Source organism: Phyllostomus hastatus, unplaced genomic scaffold, assembly GCF_019186645.2.
Source record: "Phyllostomus hastatus isolate PE091 unplaced genomic scaffold, TTU_PhHast_1.1 phas_contig_29, whole genome shotgun sequence".
Lineage (NCBI taxonomy): Eukaryota > Metazoa > Chordata > Mammalia > Chiroptera > Phyllostomidae > Phyllostomus > Phyllostomus hastatus.
In genome coordinates this window covers 1,412,899-1,433,652 of record NW_025333835.1, presented here as the reverse complement: position 1 = coordinate 1,433,652, position 20,754 = coordinate 1,412,899, and the positions used below count along the sequence as shown (strand labels likewise).

At 39.5% G+C, this 20,754-nt stretch overlaps 1 protein-coding gene across 1 annotated transcript in view; it reads left to right on the top strand.

The window, feature by feature from the left end:
* Nucleotides 1–5,972: 5,972 nt before the first annotated feature.
* COG3 (component of oligomeric golgi complex 3) overlaps nt 5,973–20,754 on the top strand; it is an 85,130-nt gene continuing 70,348 nt past the window's right edge. The window contains exons 1-7 of the mRNA XM_045839112.1: nt 5,973–6,636; nt 13,361–13,507; nt 15,919–15,980; nt 17,050–17,215; nt 17,849–17,923; nt 19,037–19,129; nt 19,961–20,086. Coding sequence (XP_045695068.1) covers nt 6,358–6,636; nt 13,361–13,507; nt 15,919–15,980; nt 17,050–17,215; nt 17,849–17,923; nt 19,037–19,129; nt 19,961–20,086 — 948 coding nt within the window. The 5' untranslated portion in view covers nt 5,973–6,357. The remainder of the gene's footprint in view (nt 6,637–13,360; nt 13,508–15,918; nt 15,981–17,049; nt 17,216–17,848; nt 17,924–19,036; nt 19,130–19,960; nt 20,087–20,754) is intronic.

Below are 20,754 nucleotides of genomic sequence, written 5' to 3'. Positions count from 1 at the left end.
TCTAAGACTTTCATCAAGAGGCCACTAAAAACGAAATTCACATAGAGAACACCCAGCTTGACTGGCCTTGCCAACTTTCTGTTAGGTTCTTTCTGCCTAGCTGGGCTCCTCCCAGCTCTCACCATCACTCCCCTGCCTCTCGACTTTTACCACTACCGCCACCATCAGTGACTACCGCCACCATCTCCACCACTGATCAGTGGTGGAGATGGTGGCAGTAGTGGTGGCGCTGATACCATCGCCGCCACTGATACCATAACCTCCATCACCGCCACCACCAATACCATTACCACCAAGAATACCATCACCACCACCGATACCATCGCCATCACTACCACTTCCATCACCGTCATCAGTGACAACTGCAATGACAACTGAGCAACTGGTTCTGTGTTTGCTTGCTATTGGCCATTGCCAAACACTTCCTGTTTCTTTGCTTACGTGATCACCTCCACAGCCCTGGAAGGCAGGTTCTACTGGACCCGAGAAGGACCTCATTTTGCCACCCAGGAGAGAGAAACCCAGACAGGCGACCCCAGTGGTCAGCTCTGGAGCGGGAGGAGGCAAGATGCACATCAAGGCCCGGTGGGTACTGAATCTGGCTTCACCTCCCACTTCACAGTTCTGTTGGGTCCCTCTCCCAGTGTTACAGGGTGCAGTCAAGAGGGGGGACCCCAAATGGGCATTTGAAATGGGGTCCAGAACTTAAGATGTCCAGGAGATTTTAAGATGTCTCCACCCCCCCGCCCACGGTGTGGGTTGGGGGAAGGGACAAATGGAGCAGGGCCATTGAGAGCTGTTTTGCATTGCAACAGCCTTGCAGCTACCCTCTGGTGTGGTCATTTAACATATCTATAGCCTTTGGCTGGTTGCTTAGATATGTTAAATAGCTGTGGCCATGCCCTGAGCCAGGGGAATGGAAGTAACTTCCACACCAAGACGTAACTGTGGGGGCAGGTCCCCCGAGTTACATCGCCTGCGTGGGAGCTTGGAGATGATTCACTCCAGGACATGGGGCCACACCTGCCCAGACTCATGATGGCAGCCCAGTAAAGCCGGAAGGATACAAGTTCTGGCACGTGAAGCCGAGTGTGGCAGGAGTCGGAAATGAGGCTGCGGAGGAAGATTGGCCGCGGGGATTTAAAACCCAGACGTGAGGCCATTGAGGAGAGAACCCTGCGGCTTTAGCTGAATGGGGAGGACCTCAACCATTGAGGGAGAACCATGCTGCTTTAGGAAGGAGAGCCATGCGCAGCCCTGAGGAGGTGAACCATGTGCAGCCCTGAGAGAAGGAGAGAACCATGTGGCTGTGGAGGTGCAGAGAGGATCATGACCATTGGAGAGAGAGCCACACAGCTTTAGCAGAGTGAAGACTCCTGCATCCCTGAGAGGGGGAACCACGCGGCTTTGGACAGAGTGGGGACTCTCCCTTCCCGCAGCCCTGAGGAGGGGGAACCACGTGGCTTTGGCAGAGTGGAGGCTCCTGCATCCCAGAGGAGGAGAACCACGCGGCCTTTACAGAGTGGCGACTCCCGTGGCCCTGGGAGAGAGGACCACGTGCCTGTGCCAGAGTGGGGACCCCCACAGCTTTAGAAGGGGAACCACCACCTGGTTTTAGCAGAGATCCTGGCGACTCAGTGGAGGGTGCCGGGAACCCAGGGAGGTCTCCCAGTCGAGATGGAGGACTAAGAACCAGAGGACTGCCTGAGCCATGGACTTCTATTTCCTTTCCTGAGATACGGTACTCTGGACTGGGCAAAGGGGGAAGGAAGGAAGGACTGTGTGTTTGTGGGTGTTTTTGGGGACTTTGGGATTTTTGATAAAGACATTAGGTCACTACTTTAAGTTAGTATAGCATTAAATAATCATTTCCTTTCTTTTTCACGAATCTCTGGCATTGAGAGACGTCTTTCCTAGGGCAGCGGACATAATGGACCCGGGGCCTTCTTTCAATAATAGTATGTAGTCCCAGGCCCCCCTTGTTGTGTTCTGTAACACCAGGACACCATCTTGTTGTTGCTGTTCTGAAAAACCCACCTACACGCCCTCAGGAGGTGTTAAAAGAAATCCCTTTTAAAAAAGAACCCAGGGAGGTAGCCCTCCCCCTCCCCCTCCCCCTCCCCCTCCCCACCCCACTCACCCCTCCCGTGTGTGAACCCTGAAGAGTGGAGAGTCTCCCCCAGCACACGCCCGCAGCGCACAGGGCGAGGCCTAGGGAAAGGTGCAGACACTGGGAAAAGAGGGAAGGAGAAGTAAAAACTAAGTGACTCGACTAACTAGAATGCAAAAGGATGAACCAAAGGTTATTATAAAATACAGAACCGAAGTCCTGAATTACCAGACGTCGTACAACCACCGAGTCCCAGCGGCACCAGCTGGCAATTCTGGATTTTGAGCTCAGGGTGCTACAACTTCAAAAGAAACCTCAGATGCAGCCTGGGGCTGGAACTGGTTTGTTCTTCTGAGGTGCTAAGTCAAGTCTTTTTAACAACCAAATTAGAACAAACTTTTTAAAACTCTTTATATAACCCTGTAAAATCTTAAAAACCCAGATTACTATTGTCATTCAAAAATAAATGACATGGAAATACTAAAAGGTAAGAAGCTTTGACCCTTCCCAGAATAAATGCAGCCTAAGGGAAAAACCGCTTTATTCTTTTCACCTCACTGCTGCTGGGCCTTCAGCCCCGCCCACCCAGGCTGGCTCTCTCCCTGGGGCAGGGAGCCCATCTAGGAAATCCTCCAGCAGGCTCCTGCCGAGTAGGCCTCTGGTCTCCTCATAAACCAACTAGTTCTAAAAGTAGCAGAATATGAGAAGAATGCACAAAAATCAGTACCATTCCTATAAACACATAAGAAATAGCCTGAAAATATAATGAAAACAGCTGGTTCACAACATCAACAGAAGTATCAAACACTCAGGAAATACGATACATAGTCACACATCAACCCTGCATACGGTGTATTAGAATCACATAACAAAAAACCCAAATTCTTAATGGGAGAAATAGAAACTCAAATAAATGAAGAGAGAGATCATACTTCTGGCTTAAGGGGAAATGCAGAAAAGATGACATTACTTCCCAACTTAGTTTACGGCCTGAATGCAATTCCAGTCAACATATCAGCCAGGCCATTACAGAACTTGATAAAAATACAATGGTTCTTCAGTCCTATACGAAAATGGATGGGCAGCACTGTTGGGAATCTGAGATAGTCTGCAGTGGAAGCACTGGCCCCTGTGGATGTCAGAACAAGGTCTGAAACGATGGCTGTCAGGCTGGAAGCCTCTGGAGGTAAAACCCCAGCTGGGAAGGACGGCACAACCTTAGGGCCGGGCCTCAGGGAACTCACGAACTCGCAGCAGAACTGCACACAACCCACAGTGTGGAGTCCGAGGGCAGTGGGAGGCTTGCCAGAACCCTCTTCTCCCAAGTGTGGACAGAGAGTTTTTGGTTTCTGTTTTTAAAAGTGAATTCAGCAACATTAGAGTATTTCAAAGTGACAGAGATGATTTCCTGACAGTCTTGAAAAAAATCCCAAGTCTGTGATTGCTGTATGTGTCTTAGGGTCATCTCAAGCCTGTTCTGAGGTGCTAGGGTCAAAAGCACCTTTGGAGGTGATTAGATTCCTCTGGTTCTCAAAAAAAATGCATTTGGGAGGGACAGTTTATACTTGGCCCTTGAAAGAAGATGTTTGCTGGAGAATTGCCATCACAAAACTCTGTTGGGGACTGCCCTGCCTGGTCTCAGGAATCTGTAACTGTCTATAACTATGGCTGAGTAAGAGGCCTCTGAACCAGGAGACGCTAAAGAGACAAAACTTATTTCCCTGGCACGAACTCTGCCTGTTCATATGCCCCGTTCCTTTTCATGCTTGAACAGCAGTCAATGACGGGTAACAATTCTCTTGGATAGAGAATGAATCTAAGACAGACACATTCACGAAGGAATGACAGGAATGAGACTCACGGGGCTGTGGAAATAACGGGGTGATCGACATCAACCCCTGCCCCCTTGGCTTTGCCAATGCCTGAGTCCTTGAGAAATCCAAGTCTCCTGGCTGCCTTTGTCTCCTCTGCCCAACTCAGGCCCGTTGGAAGTAACAGGGGCAGTACAGTCCACACCAGAAATGGCGGACTCCTGGGGTAATCAGGCCTAAGATATAGAATATGAAAGACCCTGTGAAATCTGCTTGCTGGAGGATGCTCTTCAATTAGAATATGAAGTCACGGGCAGGAAACAGAACTAAGCTTTAAGTCCTGTAGTCTTTTTAAATGATAAAACCCCCAAATCTCTGGCTTAGGATCCCAGTAGGAAATCTGCCAGCACCTTTCAAAAGCTAACTACTTGTAATTTGCAAATGGTATTGGTATTCAAGAATAAAACCCTGCTTGTGCAGGGGGGCGGGGTGCTTTTCCACTTGGGAGAGTGGCCACTCAGTCCCTACTTCTCCACAGAAAAATTGCCTGTTTCTGTGTATATTAATTTCTTGTGTTTCGACGAGCCGTCCGCAGTGTTGCATGATCACTGCCGGCTGGTGATCATGCGTCAAAACTCAACAGGATTAACTTCATTTCTGGGATTTTTGAAACTAGAAATTGGTCTGGAGAAGAGCAAGTATCTTTTAGGTACTTAGATCTACACATTCGTACATATCTACAAGATGACTTTCTTTAGGAAATACTGGTGAATTGATGTGATGGGGCAAACAGTGCTCTGAAGCTGGGTTAAATAATTAAAACAAAAACCTTACTCTTAAATGCAGAATTCATTGTAAAATAAGAAGGAGAAGAAGGAAGAGGAAGATGAAGAGGAAGAGAAGAAAATTACCTATTAGTAATCCCAACCATCTGTAAATGTTTTGGGATTGTTTCTCTTGGGCAATAGGCTCGTATACTATATCATTCTTCTTAATTATATCACAACCATTTTTCCAAAGAGATAAATATTTTCTACAACATTCTTGACTTTGAGATAATTTTCAAATTTAGGAAAGTTGTAAAAGTAGTATCGAGTTCAGGTGTGCCTCATGTTATTATCTTCTATAACTATGTATAATAATGAAAACTGGGAAATCAACATTGGAATAATACTATTACCTAAACTACAGACTTTGTTGGAATATCTGTATTTTACTCCATGGTTTTACATTTTTCTATCCCAGGATCCAATCCAGGTTCCAACTGCATCTAGTTGTCATGTCTCCCTCATCTCCAATATACAACAGTTCCTCGCTATCCTTATGTTTCATGACCTTGACACTTGAAGAATACTGGTAAGCTGTTTTGCAGGACATCCCTCAATTTGAGTTTGCTTGATGTTTTCTAATGTTTAGAATGTGGTTTTTGCATTTTTGGCAAGAATACCACAGAAATGACATTGTGCCCTAGATCTATCATGTTAGGAGTTTTATGATGATAATATTGACTTGATCACTTGGTTAAGGTGATGTCTGCCAGGTGCTTCCAACCTAAAGTTAGTAGGCTCCCTTGCTATTAATAGATATCTTGGGGAGATCATTTGATAAAACACTAATTTCTGTTCTCGGACTTTCACCCACTGATTTTAGCATTCATCCTTAGAGTTTCCCTGCTACAATTAATACTATTTCTCTCATTTCACATTTTTTTTGGAATTCTTTTGTAAGATAGAGCTGTCCCTCCTCTCCCATTTACTAATTCAATCATTTATTTATGTTAGTATGGATTCGCGGGTATTTATGTTATGATCCAATAGTATCATATTTTTGTTGCTCAAATCTACAACATGATTTAAATGGCGGAATAGTATTCCAATTACATGCCTGTGCCATGAATTACTGATTGAAATCTTCAATATTGGATATTTAGGTTGTTTCCGATTACTTGACAGTACTATTAATGATATCTGATGCACACAAAATCTTTGAATTTCTGTGTTTTTATGTTAATTTTCTAACGGTGGAGTTATTAGACGTTGGAAAAGTTTGTATTCGTGGTTTTGATCCAGGCAGCCTAAACAGTCAACAGGTCAGTAAGGCAATCACATAGTAATACACTCGACCCAGACTAGCCAGCTGTAAATCCTAGGCTCTAAATCCGTAAACTCAAGAAAACCCCTGCCGGCCGTGTCTGTTAGTACAATCTTCGTAAACAGCACGTAATGATAAAGTTATCCATGTTGGGGAAGAGACTTCCGGCAGGGGCATTTCTATTTCCGTCAGGGCCTGTGTAGCCTCCCTATACGTGTACGTCTCAACGGGAAGTATTTGTACCCTTTTAACGCCACGTCAGTCCTGACTTCAGCCCCGCCCACTCGCTGTGAACGCGTTTCCGTTTCCGGCTATTCCGTCTCCGCTCGTCCAGCCCCGCTGCTGATGCCGGTGCTTTGCTGGAACCCTTGGCACTCCGGGAAGTGGCCCGGGCCTGTCTTTCGGGGTCGCGCCATCCCTTTGCTGTTTAGGGGGGCGAGGGTGGCGACTATGGCGGAGGCGGCGCTGCTGCTGCTGCCCGAGGCAGCGACGGAGCGGGACTCTTGGGAGAGGCTAGCTCTCTGGGATCGGAGGCCGGACACCACGGCGCCGCTCACCGACAGGCAGGTGGACTCTGTGCTGGAACTGAAGGCGGCGGCGGAGAACCTTCCGGTGCCGCCCGAGGTGAGGTGATGCTCGGGAAGTGACTGGGGCGTTCACCTGTGGCGTGCGAGCGAACCTTGGCCTCATAGACTCCTGTTTAGGGATTCTCTTCACCTGTCCTTCATGCAGTGGCTGTTAGGGTAGGAGAGGCCCCATCACTTCATCTTCTCTGGCTGTCAGGCCTCTGCCGGCGACTGCTGACTCTCCCTTCCCGCGCGGGGACGACTGCTAGGGTGTCCAGTGGCTGGGCTGGTGTCTACTTTGCGGCTTGGGACCGTTGTCCCTGGAGTTTTACCCTGGGCTTACTGCTCCGGGTGTTGCTGATGTCAGCTGAGGCACAGTACTGCTGTTATCCTATTAGGGAATACCAATAGGCAGCCTCCTATTGGTATTCGTTTATCACTTTAATGAATAACCCAGCATACTTTTCCCACAGGGGGAAATCAAAACTTGATCCCGAGTGACAGTTTCATCTCACGTTGAACAGTGAGCTCTCTTATCAAATGCAGGTTGTGGGAGATCGACTTATTTGACCGATTGCAAAGCAATGAAAATGAATTGTTTTTGAAAGCTGGGTCAATACATTATTGGATAAGGCTGGTTTTTGGTTTTAGTGTCAGCGGTTTTAATCCTAATTATCATTGGGACATTATTCATATTACTACTTGTGTGATTGTATTTAACTAGTTATAATAGCAAGAAATACATTTTATGAATTGTCAGATGTTTGACAACCTTTTTCTAGTTGTGAGACCAGGTTTAGTAGGACTATTTTATTGGGGATGGTAGTTATTTTTTATGTTGGAAGCATTTTTTTTAAACTTTAAACAAATTGTTGTAACATAAAGGTTGTCACATAATTGAATATTTCTCTACTCTGTACAGTTATTCTTGCTGTCCTCAGAAAGCTGCTTGTTAATTTTTATTGGGTGATGGCAAGCACTAAAATCCTGATTTTAACAGGATAGTGGTAAAACTGCCTCATGATTTAAGTTGAAAGCACTACATTGGTACATGGTTCTTGCACTTAGTTATCAGGAATGTACAAAAATCTTTATTTAAAAATACACAAAAAATATGTGTAGGCATAGACAATGACAGCAGTGAACTATTATATGTTGTCAATGGAAACCAGTGACTGATGGTTATAGTGTTTTTCTTACATATCAGCCAGCCTTTTCTTCACTCATTTCCTTCAAGTGACTTCTCTGAAGTTATAGGTGAGGAGCACTACATTGAGCATCCTCTCACAGTTATCATTAAAAATGATGAGCAGTCTTCTAGGATTAGAACATGCCACATCCCTACCAAGGGCTTATGGTGAGCATCGGCAATTTCAAGAGCAAGTACAATGGACTGAACGCTGGCAATTTTATTTTTATTCAGTAGAACATAGGCATCTTGGAATTCACATTTCTGGCCTTCTGCTGTTTTAATAAAATATGGAGAAATGTAACCTTGATCAAACTTCATGCCTTCAATAATTTCTACCGTATTTTGCTGTGTATAATGCTTACTTTTTTGCCCAGATTTTTGAGGCAAAAATAAGGATGCACATTATACATGGGCAGCGCTAAAACATGGGTATACATGGGTACCCATTATACATGGGAGTGCATTATATATGGCAAAATACAGTAATTATCTTTTAGTATTTTTCCATTCTTTATTGTGATGATGCCCTTTCTTCCAGCATTTTCCATTGCACCAGAAATGATGTTGCTAATTTCTTTGTCTCCATCTGTAGAAATCATAGCAACCTGAGCAGTTTCTTCAGGGGTTGTCACAAGTTCAGGCAGCTTCTTAGATTCAGCAATTACAGCATCAACAGCTAACATTGCTCCCCTCTCAATTTTCACTGGATTAGCACCTTTGCTAATCTTTTCAGAGCCTTCCTTGACAGAGTGTGCCAGTATAGGAGCAGCAGTGGTGCCATCCCCAGCCTCTTTATTTGTATTGTTGGCAACATCTTGAACCAGTTTAGTGCTAATATTTTTTAATTTATCTTTTAAATTAGTGGACTTCGCAACAGTCACACCATCTTTTGTTACTTTGGGGCTTCCCTAACTCTTCACTAATCACTGTTCTTGTCCTGGCCAGTGTGGCTTAGGTGGTCGGAGTGTCATCTCGTAACTGTAACTGAAAGGTGGTAGGTTCGATTCCTGGTTAGGGCGCACACCTAGGTTGTGGGTTTGATACCCAGACTGGGAGTGTAAATCCCAGGTCCAGGAGTGTACAGGAAACACCTGGTTGGTGCTTCTCTCTGGCATTGATGTTTCTCTTTCCTCTTTCTAAAAAGCAGTGAAAAAGTGTCCTTGAGTTAGGATTAAAAATAAAATCACTCTTTTTTCCCTGTGGCTCCATAGTAATGGCTACAGCATCAGCTAAAAGGTTTACACCTTGAAACATTAAGGCATGAGCATCTGTACCCAGTTTTATATCTTTGGCATAAGGCAGAGTGTGGTGACAAGCCAGTGCCCTAATCTGGCAAAAGACTTCATGTAAATGAAGCATTTCTGTAGCACATCAGCAGAGCAGGGCATGTGAGTGGTGAGGCAGGCTGTTTGTGGCAAGTAAGGATTCAAGAATTCTTTTTACATGATTTGGAATTGTGTCCAAAGGCAGATTAAATCTAGAGACTTAAACTTTTTTTTCCTGCCCTCAAACTTTGGAGGTTAAGAACTTTGATTTGAAAGTTCCTTCACTTCTACTGTTTCTTGCTTTGCCATAAAATAGAGGTGTTCTTTCTTGGGTTTTAACTCTAGCATGCTCTGCTGGAAGTGGGTTTGGAATAAATGAGGAAGTAAGTGGAAGTTTCTTTGTCTTGGCTATTAAAGTCTTTTGTGCTCTGGATAACAGAAGTTGTTTGCTCTATAAATATTCCAATCTGTTTGTAATTTATTTGGCCTGATACTGAAGCAGGATGCCTGGACATCACAGTGGGAGGTGAGGGGGGCAGAGATATTTCACAAGAAATATAACCCAATTTGTTTTATTGTCATGGGTGATAAACTATTATTTCTTATTCTCAGTGAACTTAAAGGAAAAGGTTTGGAGTGCAGTAAATAGAATCTTCATTTTTACCCTATTCTTTCACATTTATACAATACCTATCATTAGCCTCGTGCAGTCATTGAACATATTTATGTGCCTACTCTGAACTAGGAATTGAGGATAGAAAGATAAGTAAGTCAAGATCCTTAGCTTCATGGAGCTGATATAATTATGATGACCATGAACATGTAAAAAAAAGAAGGAAGGTAAGTTCAGGTGGTGATCTATTGTATAAGGAAAAAAACCCAAAACCCCGCATGGTATGACACAAAGGGATGAGGTGTGCCCTTGGATAATTTGGGAAGGCTTTTCCAAGAAAGTAATAGTCTGAGGTGAGAACTCATGATAGAAAACAAGAAGACAGCCATGCAAAAACTAGAGAGAAAACATTTAAGCTGGAGGAAAAAGCAGTGCAGTCATGGGTAGGGGATGAGCTTGACAAGTTCAAGCATGCACTGAAGGTCTCTGGTACATGCAGACTTGGTAATAGATTTCTGTGAGAATGAAATAACCTGCTGTTTACCCAACCTGGACTCTTTCAGGGGAAAGTTCTCATTGCTCTTCAGCTCTCTGTAGCCTTCATTTTTCTTTACTAAAGCGTTTATATATCTGGTGGGAAGACTTTGAAATTGAATTTTCTCTCTCTTTTTTCCCGTTACCAGACTTGTAACAGTGGTGCTGAAAAGAACGCCTCAATTTTTATTTTGTCCAAGTGGTATATCTCTAAAAGATTTTCTGCAGTGTTTCACAATTTTCACAAGTAAATTATATCCCAGACAGCTGAAACTGGGCAAGTTAGTTGTATAGCAAGAGTCCAGTTAATGCTTAGCAAATATCATAAAGCCTTTAACTTTTTTAGAAAATAGCTTTCTCTTTTATGAAAGAGAACTAGTGTTATCTTGGAAAGGAGTTATATGTTTTTATTTGGTGTTTGATAAGGGAATTTGCAATAGAATATTTACAGTAGAATATTAGGTAGACTGGTTTCTTGTAGTCAGGGAACTTTTTTAGTGGTGAAGGCCAGACATTTTCTTTCTGCTGGACTTAGTAATTCTTTTTTTTTTCTTTTTAAATATTTTATTTATTAAGTTTTTTAGAGAGAGGGAAAGGGAGGGAGAAAGAGAGAGAGAGAAACATCAATGCATGGTTGACCCTCATGCGCTCCCAACTGGGGACCCGGCCCCCAGCCTAGGCATGTGCCTTGACTGTGAATCGAACCAGCGACCCTTTGGTTCACAGGCCCGTGCTCAATTCACTGAGCTACACCAGCCAGGTGGACTTAGTAATTCTTGATAAAATGCTAAAATAATTTGCTCTGTTACAGTTGTTTTTCTAAAGGCTGTGTGACCTTACACATGATGTTTAACTTTTCTGAACCTGTTTTATTCTTTATAAAATGAGAATCATAATAGTTCTTATCTTATGGGGAGATGTTAAACATCAAAGGTAAGAAGAAGAGGTTAGGTTCCTTGAGGAAGGTTCTAAGACTCAATCTATATCTCTTCATGCTTTGCTACAGAAAAAGTAACATCAGGTTTCATTTAGGGAATAAATTGATTAGATTGTTTATAGAAGTGATTTTCTCCAACCCAGAACTGTTCAAGAAATAAAGTTTGGGAGAGAAAAATGTGTATTGGCTTGTTTTTTCTGTACCTGCTCAGCTGGTCAGGCAAGGCTTGATAGATTATTGTAATTACTATTTTATATGTTAGTGTCCCTATTTGCATAAACTATATAGTAGCATTCTAGGATTGCTGATCGGAAGCCTAGATCTGTGCTTTTCTCTCGATGGTGGTAAATGTCTGTCTACTCCATCTGGAAGCCAGGACACTGAGTCAGATGCATTCAGTCCTTTCCACTTCAGGAGCGAATGAGAGGTCTGAACAGGAAAGTTTGTGACACCCCACCCCCTCCCCCCTTTACCCCTCAGTTCTGATTTGCCATTCTATTCCAGGTGCTTTGAGAGAAGAAGACAGCTTAGTAAAGGTGCCTAAATGGGAGATTTTCTCATATGCTTTTATTTCTTAGAAGTGGCTGCAGTGTGGCTTCTCTCTTGCGGGGTTTGAGAGAAAATGTTTTGTGTTAGAACAAGGGAACAGGACAGGAAGCCTCCTCCTGCTTCTGGTATTTGGAAGTCCTTCTGACTGAAAAGTGGTTAGTATTTGTGCAAATAGAATGCTTTTTCATACATAGAAAGTATTATATTTACTCACAGCAGCTAGATTACAGATTATATCTTGAGTATTTGTAGTACCTTCTCAGGTATCCAGAGTTTTCATATGATCTTATTTTTTTTTTTTTTTTTAGATTTTATTTATTTATTTTTAGGGAGGGAAGGGAGAGAGAGAGAGAGAGAGAGAGAGAGAGAGAGAGAGAGAGAGAGAGAGAGATCAATGTGCGGGTGCTGGGGGTTATGGCCTGCAACCCAGGAATGTACCCTGGCTGGGAATCGAACCTGGGACACTTTGGTTCCCAGCCCGCGCTCAATCCACTGAGCTACGCCAGCCAGGGCATTGATCTTACTTTTAAAGTACATTAGAAGGTAAGATTTTTTTGTTTCAAATGACAGACTAAGCACATGTGTATGACACCCCTGGATCCATTTGATATGACAGTAATAAATGTGTTACACACCAAAAACAAAGATAGTTTCAGTGACCCTGCAGTTTTGGTAAGTTTATGGAAGACAGGAATTATGTGCTATTACTTAAAAAAATCAATCTAAAGAGTTATATTTCTAAATTAGTGATGGTGTATTTTGCATTTAGCTTATTTTTGCTTTAAAGAGAAAATATTGTCTTCCAATGAAATTTCTGTATCTAGAAAAATAGACAGGAAGGCAGTTTCCTAAGACCTGATCATAAAAGGCCTTGGATCAATATTTTAATATTGCTGGAACTTAAATAAATGTCGTGCCCTCAGCGCTGAAAATGAATTGAACCAAAACAATTAGGCTCTTTTACAACCTCCCAGCATCCACACTCTCTTTCTTTTAAGTCTAAAAATAGCTTGTCTGTTTGACTACTGGTTAAGTTAACCCCTGGAATATCTTTAGGAGCAGTGGAGAACTAGAAAGTATTGTAGATCTGATGGCATCAAAGTCGAGGTCTTGTAGGTGGGGCTCTTCTGAAACTGATGGGAAACTCTGAAATTCTTTGTTTAATTCTGATTTCAAAATTTGTCAGTAAGAAGGTGTGGGTGAAGTGTGCTAGCAGTGGAAGTGGTAGAAGGAATTAATCTTTACTGGTACTTCTTGGTTTGATTTGTTTTCTGTTTGTTGGTATTAATAAGGTCAGGCTTTTGTGTTATATAATGGGGAGGGCAAGCTACTTTCAACAACACACAGGTTTTTTCCTTTGTCTGGGTGCTAGTTCGCAGGAGGTTCAATTAAGAAAATGTGTATAGATTAGCACAGATTCACCACCAGTGATAGAAAGGTAACTCAAAAGCCATATGTAACTAATACTGGGATATCAGTGTCATGTTTACATTTCAGGACTAGCATTTTAATATAGAGACGGTCTAGTTATAAATGTTAATATTGTGTTTATTCAAACTCTTTAATAGAAAACATTTATTTCTCTTTCAAAACAGCTGAGATGTAATTTCAATCTTGAGTTAAGAGAGTTTTCAAGTTATTTACATAATAACTTGAAAAGTTATTAACTCTTTGTGGCTGTCTTTTTTCAAGCTCCCAATTGAAGACTTGTGCAGTTTAACATCCCAGCCCCTGCCCATTTCACAGACTTCAATAGTACCTGAATCTACAGAAGATATTCTCTTGAATGGCTTCATTTCATTAGGAATGCAAGAAGGAAAAATTGAAACTGCACAGCAGGTGAGTGGCAGTATTGTTTTTAGGATGTTTGATTATTTTAAATGTCTCGAGACTGAGCTAATAAAAAAGGTCCTAATTAAAAGTCCTGAACATTTGAAACTATACAGTGTGGGGCAAAAATAGGTGTATAGTTTTTCGTATGGGAAGTAATACAGTAATTAATAAATAATAACATAAGAATAAACTGTTCTGTGTACTCACAAATGTAAACCTGCTTTTGCCCCACCCTGTAGCTAACATCTGATCTTTTTAGACCATTCTTGATTTTGTATCAGTTGTGGCTATGAAGTATTTTAGATGAACCTATTGCCCAATTATATTTGTAATAGACATAAAAATATGGTATTTCAAGTTTGGATGCTGATAGATTATTTTATTTATTAAGGTTACAATATTTTATATTTTTGACTTCCTCCAGTGTATGTCTATGTCTATGTTATGTCCCTGCCAGCGTGCCTGTGTGTATTCATGTGCATGTACAGAGACACATACACGTATCCTTCTCTGCCTATTGCTAGGTAATTTCTTTTTCAAAAACCTAAATATTCTCTTTAGATAACACGTGTAGCTATTTTGAAGAAGAACATGTGTGATCTTTTCTTGGCTTTTGCTTATTACTGATTATAAACCTAAATATACAGTAGTTTCTTCTGCCACATCCTCTGCTCTTCTTTCTGTACTGTGAAGAATCAAAGTTGAGGCATTTACTGAGTAAAATGTAGAGCAGATGTTCTGACTTGCATATATAGTAAGTTGAGAAGAAGCATGGCAGAGTGATTAAGAGCTCCAGCTGTGGAGTTAGGCCCTGGATCAGAAAGTCACCTATTATCACTTAGCCTCTTTGTGAGCTTAGGAAAATTACTTTATCTTTTCAGGTCTCTAGTTTTCTTATGAATAAAACAATGATAATTATATAACTATGTCATAGGCTTTTTGTGAGCCTAATTAAATAAGATAATACCTGTAAATGCATTGTGTGGCAGACACACAATCATTGTTTGGCAAATGATAGCTAAGGTACTGTACTTGTTAAACTTAGTATCTTGAGAGAATAAAGTGTACTTTGACTTAAATCCCACTTGAGAATTATAGAAGACAATCTTGTACCCGATCTGTGAACTTATTGGACTATTAAATAAATGTTTTGGATTAAATTTGCACATCTCTCTTTAAAGAGAGTAGAAAATCTCTAATTTAGAAAAATCTAAATATTGAGTTAAATTTCTATATGATAAAATACAATCACTTTAGGTGTACAGTTTGATGAGTTTTGACAAGTGTATATACCTGTGAAACTACCACTGTGATCAAGATACAAAACATTTCCATTAGTTCAAAAAGTGCCTGCATGCTTAAGGTCAGCCTACCCCATGTGTTTTTTTAAAAAACATTAAAAAAACTTTATTTTCTCTTTTATTAATTCCAGAGAAAGGGGAAGGGAAGGAGAAAGAGAGGGAGAGAAACATCGATGTGAGAGAGAAACATTGATTGGTTGCCTCCTGTACATGCCCTGAATGGGGACTGAATCTACAACCTGGGCATGTGCCCTGACTAGGAATTGAACCTGTGACCTTTCTGTTTACAAGATGACATCCAACCAACTGAGGCACTCCAGCCAGGGCCCCATCTCTTTTTAAGAATAGATATTTTCATAATATAGGGCCAGAATTCAAATTAAGTTTAGCTGATACAGAAGTCCATGTTCTTAAACCAGTTTGTTATATTACTTATGAGCTTATATTCTCACAATTCCTGCTAGATCAGTGGTGTCAAACTCATTTTCACCGGGGGCCACATCAGCCTCGAGGTTGCCTTTAAAGGGCTGAATGTAATTGCAACTCCTTAACAGTTAAGGAGTAGTTACATTTATACAGTCCTAAAATTATTTCAGCCCTTTGAAGGCAATCACAAGACTGATGTGGCCCCCAGTGAAAATGAGTTTGACACTCCTGTGCTAGATAATATTAATAATTACTCAAAGCCTTAAGTTACCTACTCAGATTTGGCAAACTATCAAATAGGCTCTAGCCTCTCAGGGAGAAACATTTCTTATATATTATATATTTAATGCACTTTTTAAATTAACTCTGAAAGTGGCCTATTTTTATTTTTTATTTTATTTTTATTTTAGTTATATTGTATTCAAGAACAGGTGTCTCCACTTTTCTCCCGCTACCCTCCCCCACCCCACCCACCCCTACTTTACCCCTCAATCCTACCTATCCTTTACTTTACTAGCATGTAGACATTGACCATGCAATTAAATTTTCTCCTGGTTTAAAACTAATTATTATTGTCTGAGCCCCAAACAAGGATTAGTGTTACCCTTTTAACTTGCCGTTTAGCATATAGCAAGTTTTCATTTTATCTGTTTTCGTTTTGTTGACAACATAATAATCTTTATTTTCCAGTTTTTCTCATGGTTTGCAAAGCTTCAAACTCAGATGAATCAGGATGAAGAAACTAAATATAGGTATGTGGCTCTTGGATTTGTTGGCTATCCTAATTGTTAGGTCACAGTCACCTGAAGCATTTTGTAATATGTGTCTCCAAATAAACAAAATTAAGGTATAAAGAAAACCTCAACAGCCATATTTTCTTTAAAAATAGCTAGGGAGAAGATTTGGGTTAACTGGTACTACAAGTTGTGTAATTAAAAAAAGTTATATTGTAATTAATAAGTTAGGGGGGCAGACATTGGTTTTTCCATAACTCTAGAAAGGTTTGGGTTCAAGTGGAAATTTTATAGGACCTCTAAGAGGTGTTTGTTGCCTTTCTTTAGGTGAGACCCAAGAGACTTTAGGGATGGCCACCTAGATATAGGGTGTAACTATGTTGTTCTGTTTGTGTATATTGATACCATGGGAGAAATAATGGTTTACAGTTTCTGGCTGATTTGGGGACTATGGCTTGAGCATTTGCATTCATTGAACATTTATTAAATGACTATAATTGCTATGTGTTGTGTTAGGCTGTTTGATGTATGATTCTGTTTAATCTTTATAGTAGCTCTCTGAGGAATGGTAATATTCCCATTTTACAAATGAGCAAACTGAGGCCTAGAACTATTAAGTAGCTTGCCTAATGCCATGGAGATGGGCAGAGCTGGGATTTAAAGGTAAAACCTTTATACCTTAAGGTTTTCTAATTCCGAGTCCAAAATTATTCCCATGACATCACACTATCTCTTCACGGTGAAAGTGACCTGAAGGATTTATCTACTTGATAACGTGGAATGGTCCTGGTTTCCCACTGTTTGAAAGTTGAACTGGTGATTTGTTGTCTTCCATGTGAGAAGCCAGTTTATGACTTCAAGGCTGATTCCTTTTGTTGTTTCTCTTAGTTTCAGTAATTTTCCTTAATTATTGAAATAGTTTGAAACTTAGCTTTTGGTACATATCTGAATGTGATGAACTATAGTGAATAGGTCTGACTTTCCTCCTGAAATTCAAGCATTTGGGGAAAAAATGAGACTTTGTTTATTTTCTATGCTTATTGGGGGAAAATATTATTGCCAATCCCCTTTTGGTTCTGTTTTCTAGACAGATGAGGGATTACTTGTCTGGGTTTCAGGAGCAGTGTGATGCTATTTTGAATGATGTAAACCGTGCTCTTCAGCATCTGGAATCATTGCAGAAACAGTATCTTTTTGTGTCCAATAAGACAGGAACCCTACACCAAGCCTGTGAACAACTCCTAAAAGAACAGGTAATTTGGAGTAAGAGAGAGAGGGTCAGTGATTATATTTATTGTTTTATTTTAAAATAGATGAATATAATTCTAGTTTCCTTAATTTCTCTGACTACATATTAAACACTGCTCTATATGAGGCCCTGTGCTGAGCATGCGAAATATTATGCTGACAGCCTGCTTTCATTCTAAATAAGCTTATGTGAAGAGGGGCATGGGTGAGCTTTCCTGTGTTCTGAACTGCCAGGTGTCAGACAATTTCAGAGTGAAGAGGATATAATAGTTCTGTTCATTCTTTATCATTGATACTTTTGAAATAAGCATAGTGATTTTAGTAATGGTGAAGTTTAAGAAAAGAGGAACTGATACAGGTTGTGCTTAAATAATTAAATATAGGATATTTAAATTACTCTTTATTTCAGAGTTTTTGCTGTGTGTGTTCTGTTTTGAAAAAGGCAATCGTTTACTTTTTTATGATATTATATATAATTTACTATAATAACCATTGCTTGTTTTAGCCCATAATTGCAAAAATCTTTGAACCTTACTCTGAAATCTTATGTCTAATATATAACAATTCAGTATAATTTTGAGACTGGAGTGTTTTTGTGTTCTTATAATAACTGATTTTTCTCTTTTAAAAAATGCAAGTCGGAACTTGTTGATCTGGCTGAAAACATTCAACAAAAGCTATCCTATTTTAATGAATTGGAAACTATTAACACAGTAAGCATCTTTCTTACTTTTTGTAAAGTTAGTTTTTCACTTTGTGAGTGATGTTTTAACTTAACAGTTTGCTTGCTGACTATTCCTATTTGTGACTGATGGACATACCATTACAAGTTCAGATGTTTTCAAATATGATTTAAGTAATAGTTATGTTTAAATTGTATTATTATTAAAAGTCTCTTTGTTGGTTACCTCTTATAGTGTCTTATTTTTAAGCCATGTAAGAAATATTAAGTTTTAAATCTTGCTGTGGTTAAACTATAATAATTTAAAAAAATCTTTAAAACTAATCTCATACTTAGTTTGAGAAAAAGTGTAGTTCATAATGCATACTTGTATTCCAAAGTAATATCAATAAAGACTGCTGTGTAAATGATATTTCTGGTTCATAAATTAATCATAGCTGTATATACATCATGTTATTAAAATACTAAATTAATCACAATTATAATTTACTAAAGAGATAGGAGTAAAACTAGTAGCTAGTTAACAATGGAATACAAAGGAGAATAGTTCATTGCTAAGCTATTTGTATATCAAGATAAGAAATAATTGGCTGTTTTTACTTAGGTTTTATGTATATTATATTTATATTTCATTAAATATTATATATTATATTACTTTAAGTTTTAGCATATGTTATATTAAATGTTAAATATCACACTTATATAATACCTATATTTATACTTATTATTACTTCTATACTTTATTTTACTTTAATAATATGACTGCTAAACATCATATGACACACTAGTTAATTCTTTAACCTTAGGGAAATAGCCAGGGTTTGAAAGAGAAAATTTATGTATGTTGTAAAGTACTAGTAAATGGGAAGTCTGTGGAATACAATGGAGTAATATAAAATATTTGTTATGTCATCAAGAGCCCCATTAAAACTGATTAGCAGTAAACTGAATTCAATCAGTATTCTTTTTAAGTTGTCATTTATTGTTACACATGGGCTACATTTGAGGATATTTTGGTCACTCAAAATATGAAGACATTAGTATAACTGTTATGTCCTAAAGGGAAATATGCTAATTTAAATACATAATTATCAAGATTTACTTATATATTTTTTTATGAATTAATATTTATTTTCCCTTAAAGAAATTGAATTCTCCTACGTTGTCTGTGAATAGTGAAGGATTTATACCTATGCTGGCCAAGTTAGATGATTGTATAACATATATCTCATCTCATGTAAGTCATGATATTTCTGTATGTTTTTAAGAAATCTTAACATCCCTATTAATTTGCTTCTTAGGTTGTAAAGTAATTATTCCTTCTGAAGGGAAAAATATGTTTTCTAATATACTTGAAAAACTGGCAAATTCTTAGTTATTGTTGATAGTGATGTGAAAGTTACTTTCAGCTGCTGAGGCAGCCCCTGGAGTCAAATGAGGTCCTGACTGACACAGCTTTATCCCTTCTGAAAGGATGAGCAGTTTTCAGTCTGTTGAATTCCTGTTGTCCTAGATATTATTCCCCAAGGACTTATAGCTGTATTTATATCCCCTACTTGTATTGTTTTCCTAGTTGAGTCTGATGTGGTAGCCTTGAAGTCTGTGGAGTACTGAATATATAGTTTGCTAAAAACGGCACTATATATATACATATATCTCATTTGAGGACATGCTTATTGATTTTTAGAGAGAGGGGAAGGGAGGGAGATAAAGAGGGAGAGAAACATCGATTGGTTTTCCTCTTGAATGCACCCCAACTGGGGCTGAACCCACAACTCAGGCATGTGCCATGACTGAGAATTAAACCTGCAGTCTTTTGGTTTACAGGACGACGCTCCAACCAACTGACCACACCAGCCAGGGCAAACTACAAATATTTATTGAGCCCTTGCTTTATGCCCAGGCACAGGTGATTTGGCTATGATGAAGACAGTCACAGTATTTGTCTTCATGGAACTTTCAATCTATTTTGTATATAACTTTACATAAAGGACATGTTGGTTTTCAATGAAAGTTTGCTTTGTCAGTGTTTGTTTCCTCTTTGTAAATCTTTCCCTTTCTTTTATAGCCGAATTTTAAAGATTATTCTGTATATTTACTGAAGTTTAAGCAATGTCTTTCTAAAGCTTTGCACCTCATGAAGATATACACTGTGAACACACTACAGAACCTCACAAATCAGTTATTAAAAAGGGTGAGTTATCTGCTGAGGTTTTTTTATTCACTTTTCTATTATAATCTTAGTCTGATAGTATTCCTTAGAAACTCCAAAATTTTTTTTACTTCTTATTAAATAAGAATACACCTTGCAGTTTTATTTATAGTAGGAAAAATGGTTGTATCTGTCCATTTGAATCTTACCTTCAAAGAATATATAACATTGTGGGAAGTATTCAATGCTAATGATAAATAATAAAATAAAATTCAAAGTATTTGTCCCTTAAGACATTTTCTTACCTTTTTCATGCAAAAATTGGAAGGAAATACATGAAAATAATAAAGGTGGTTCTATCTGAATGGTGGGATTACGTATAAGGTCTGTCTGGAAAAAGTCCAGCCATTGTTAATAAAGTGAGAGCAGTTTGTGCAACATTAATGCAACCTGGCAGCCAAAGAGAGTGGACTGGAATGCACATGTGTGAACAGTGATGACCTCACTGTACTAGTCATTGGGCGTGGTAGGTGCCATTGAGTGATCATGTGTACTGTGTCACTGTGGCATTCAAAATCACTGAGCAAGTAGAGCAACGAATTTGCATCAAATTTTGTGTAAAGCTTGGCCATTCCTCTGCAGAAACTATTTGGATGATTCAGAAGGCTTTCGGGATGATGCAAAGAATGCAGCACAAATGAAAGTGTGGC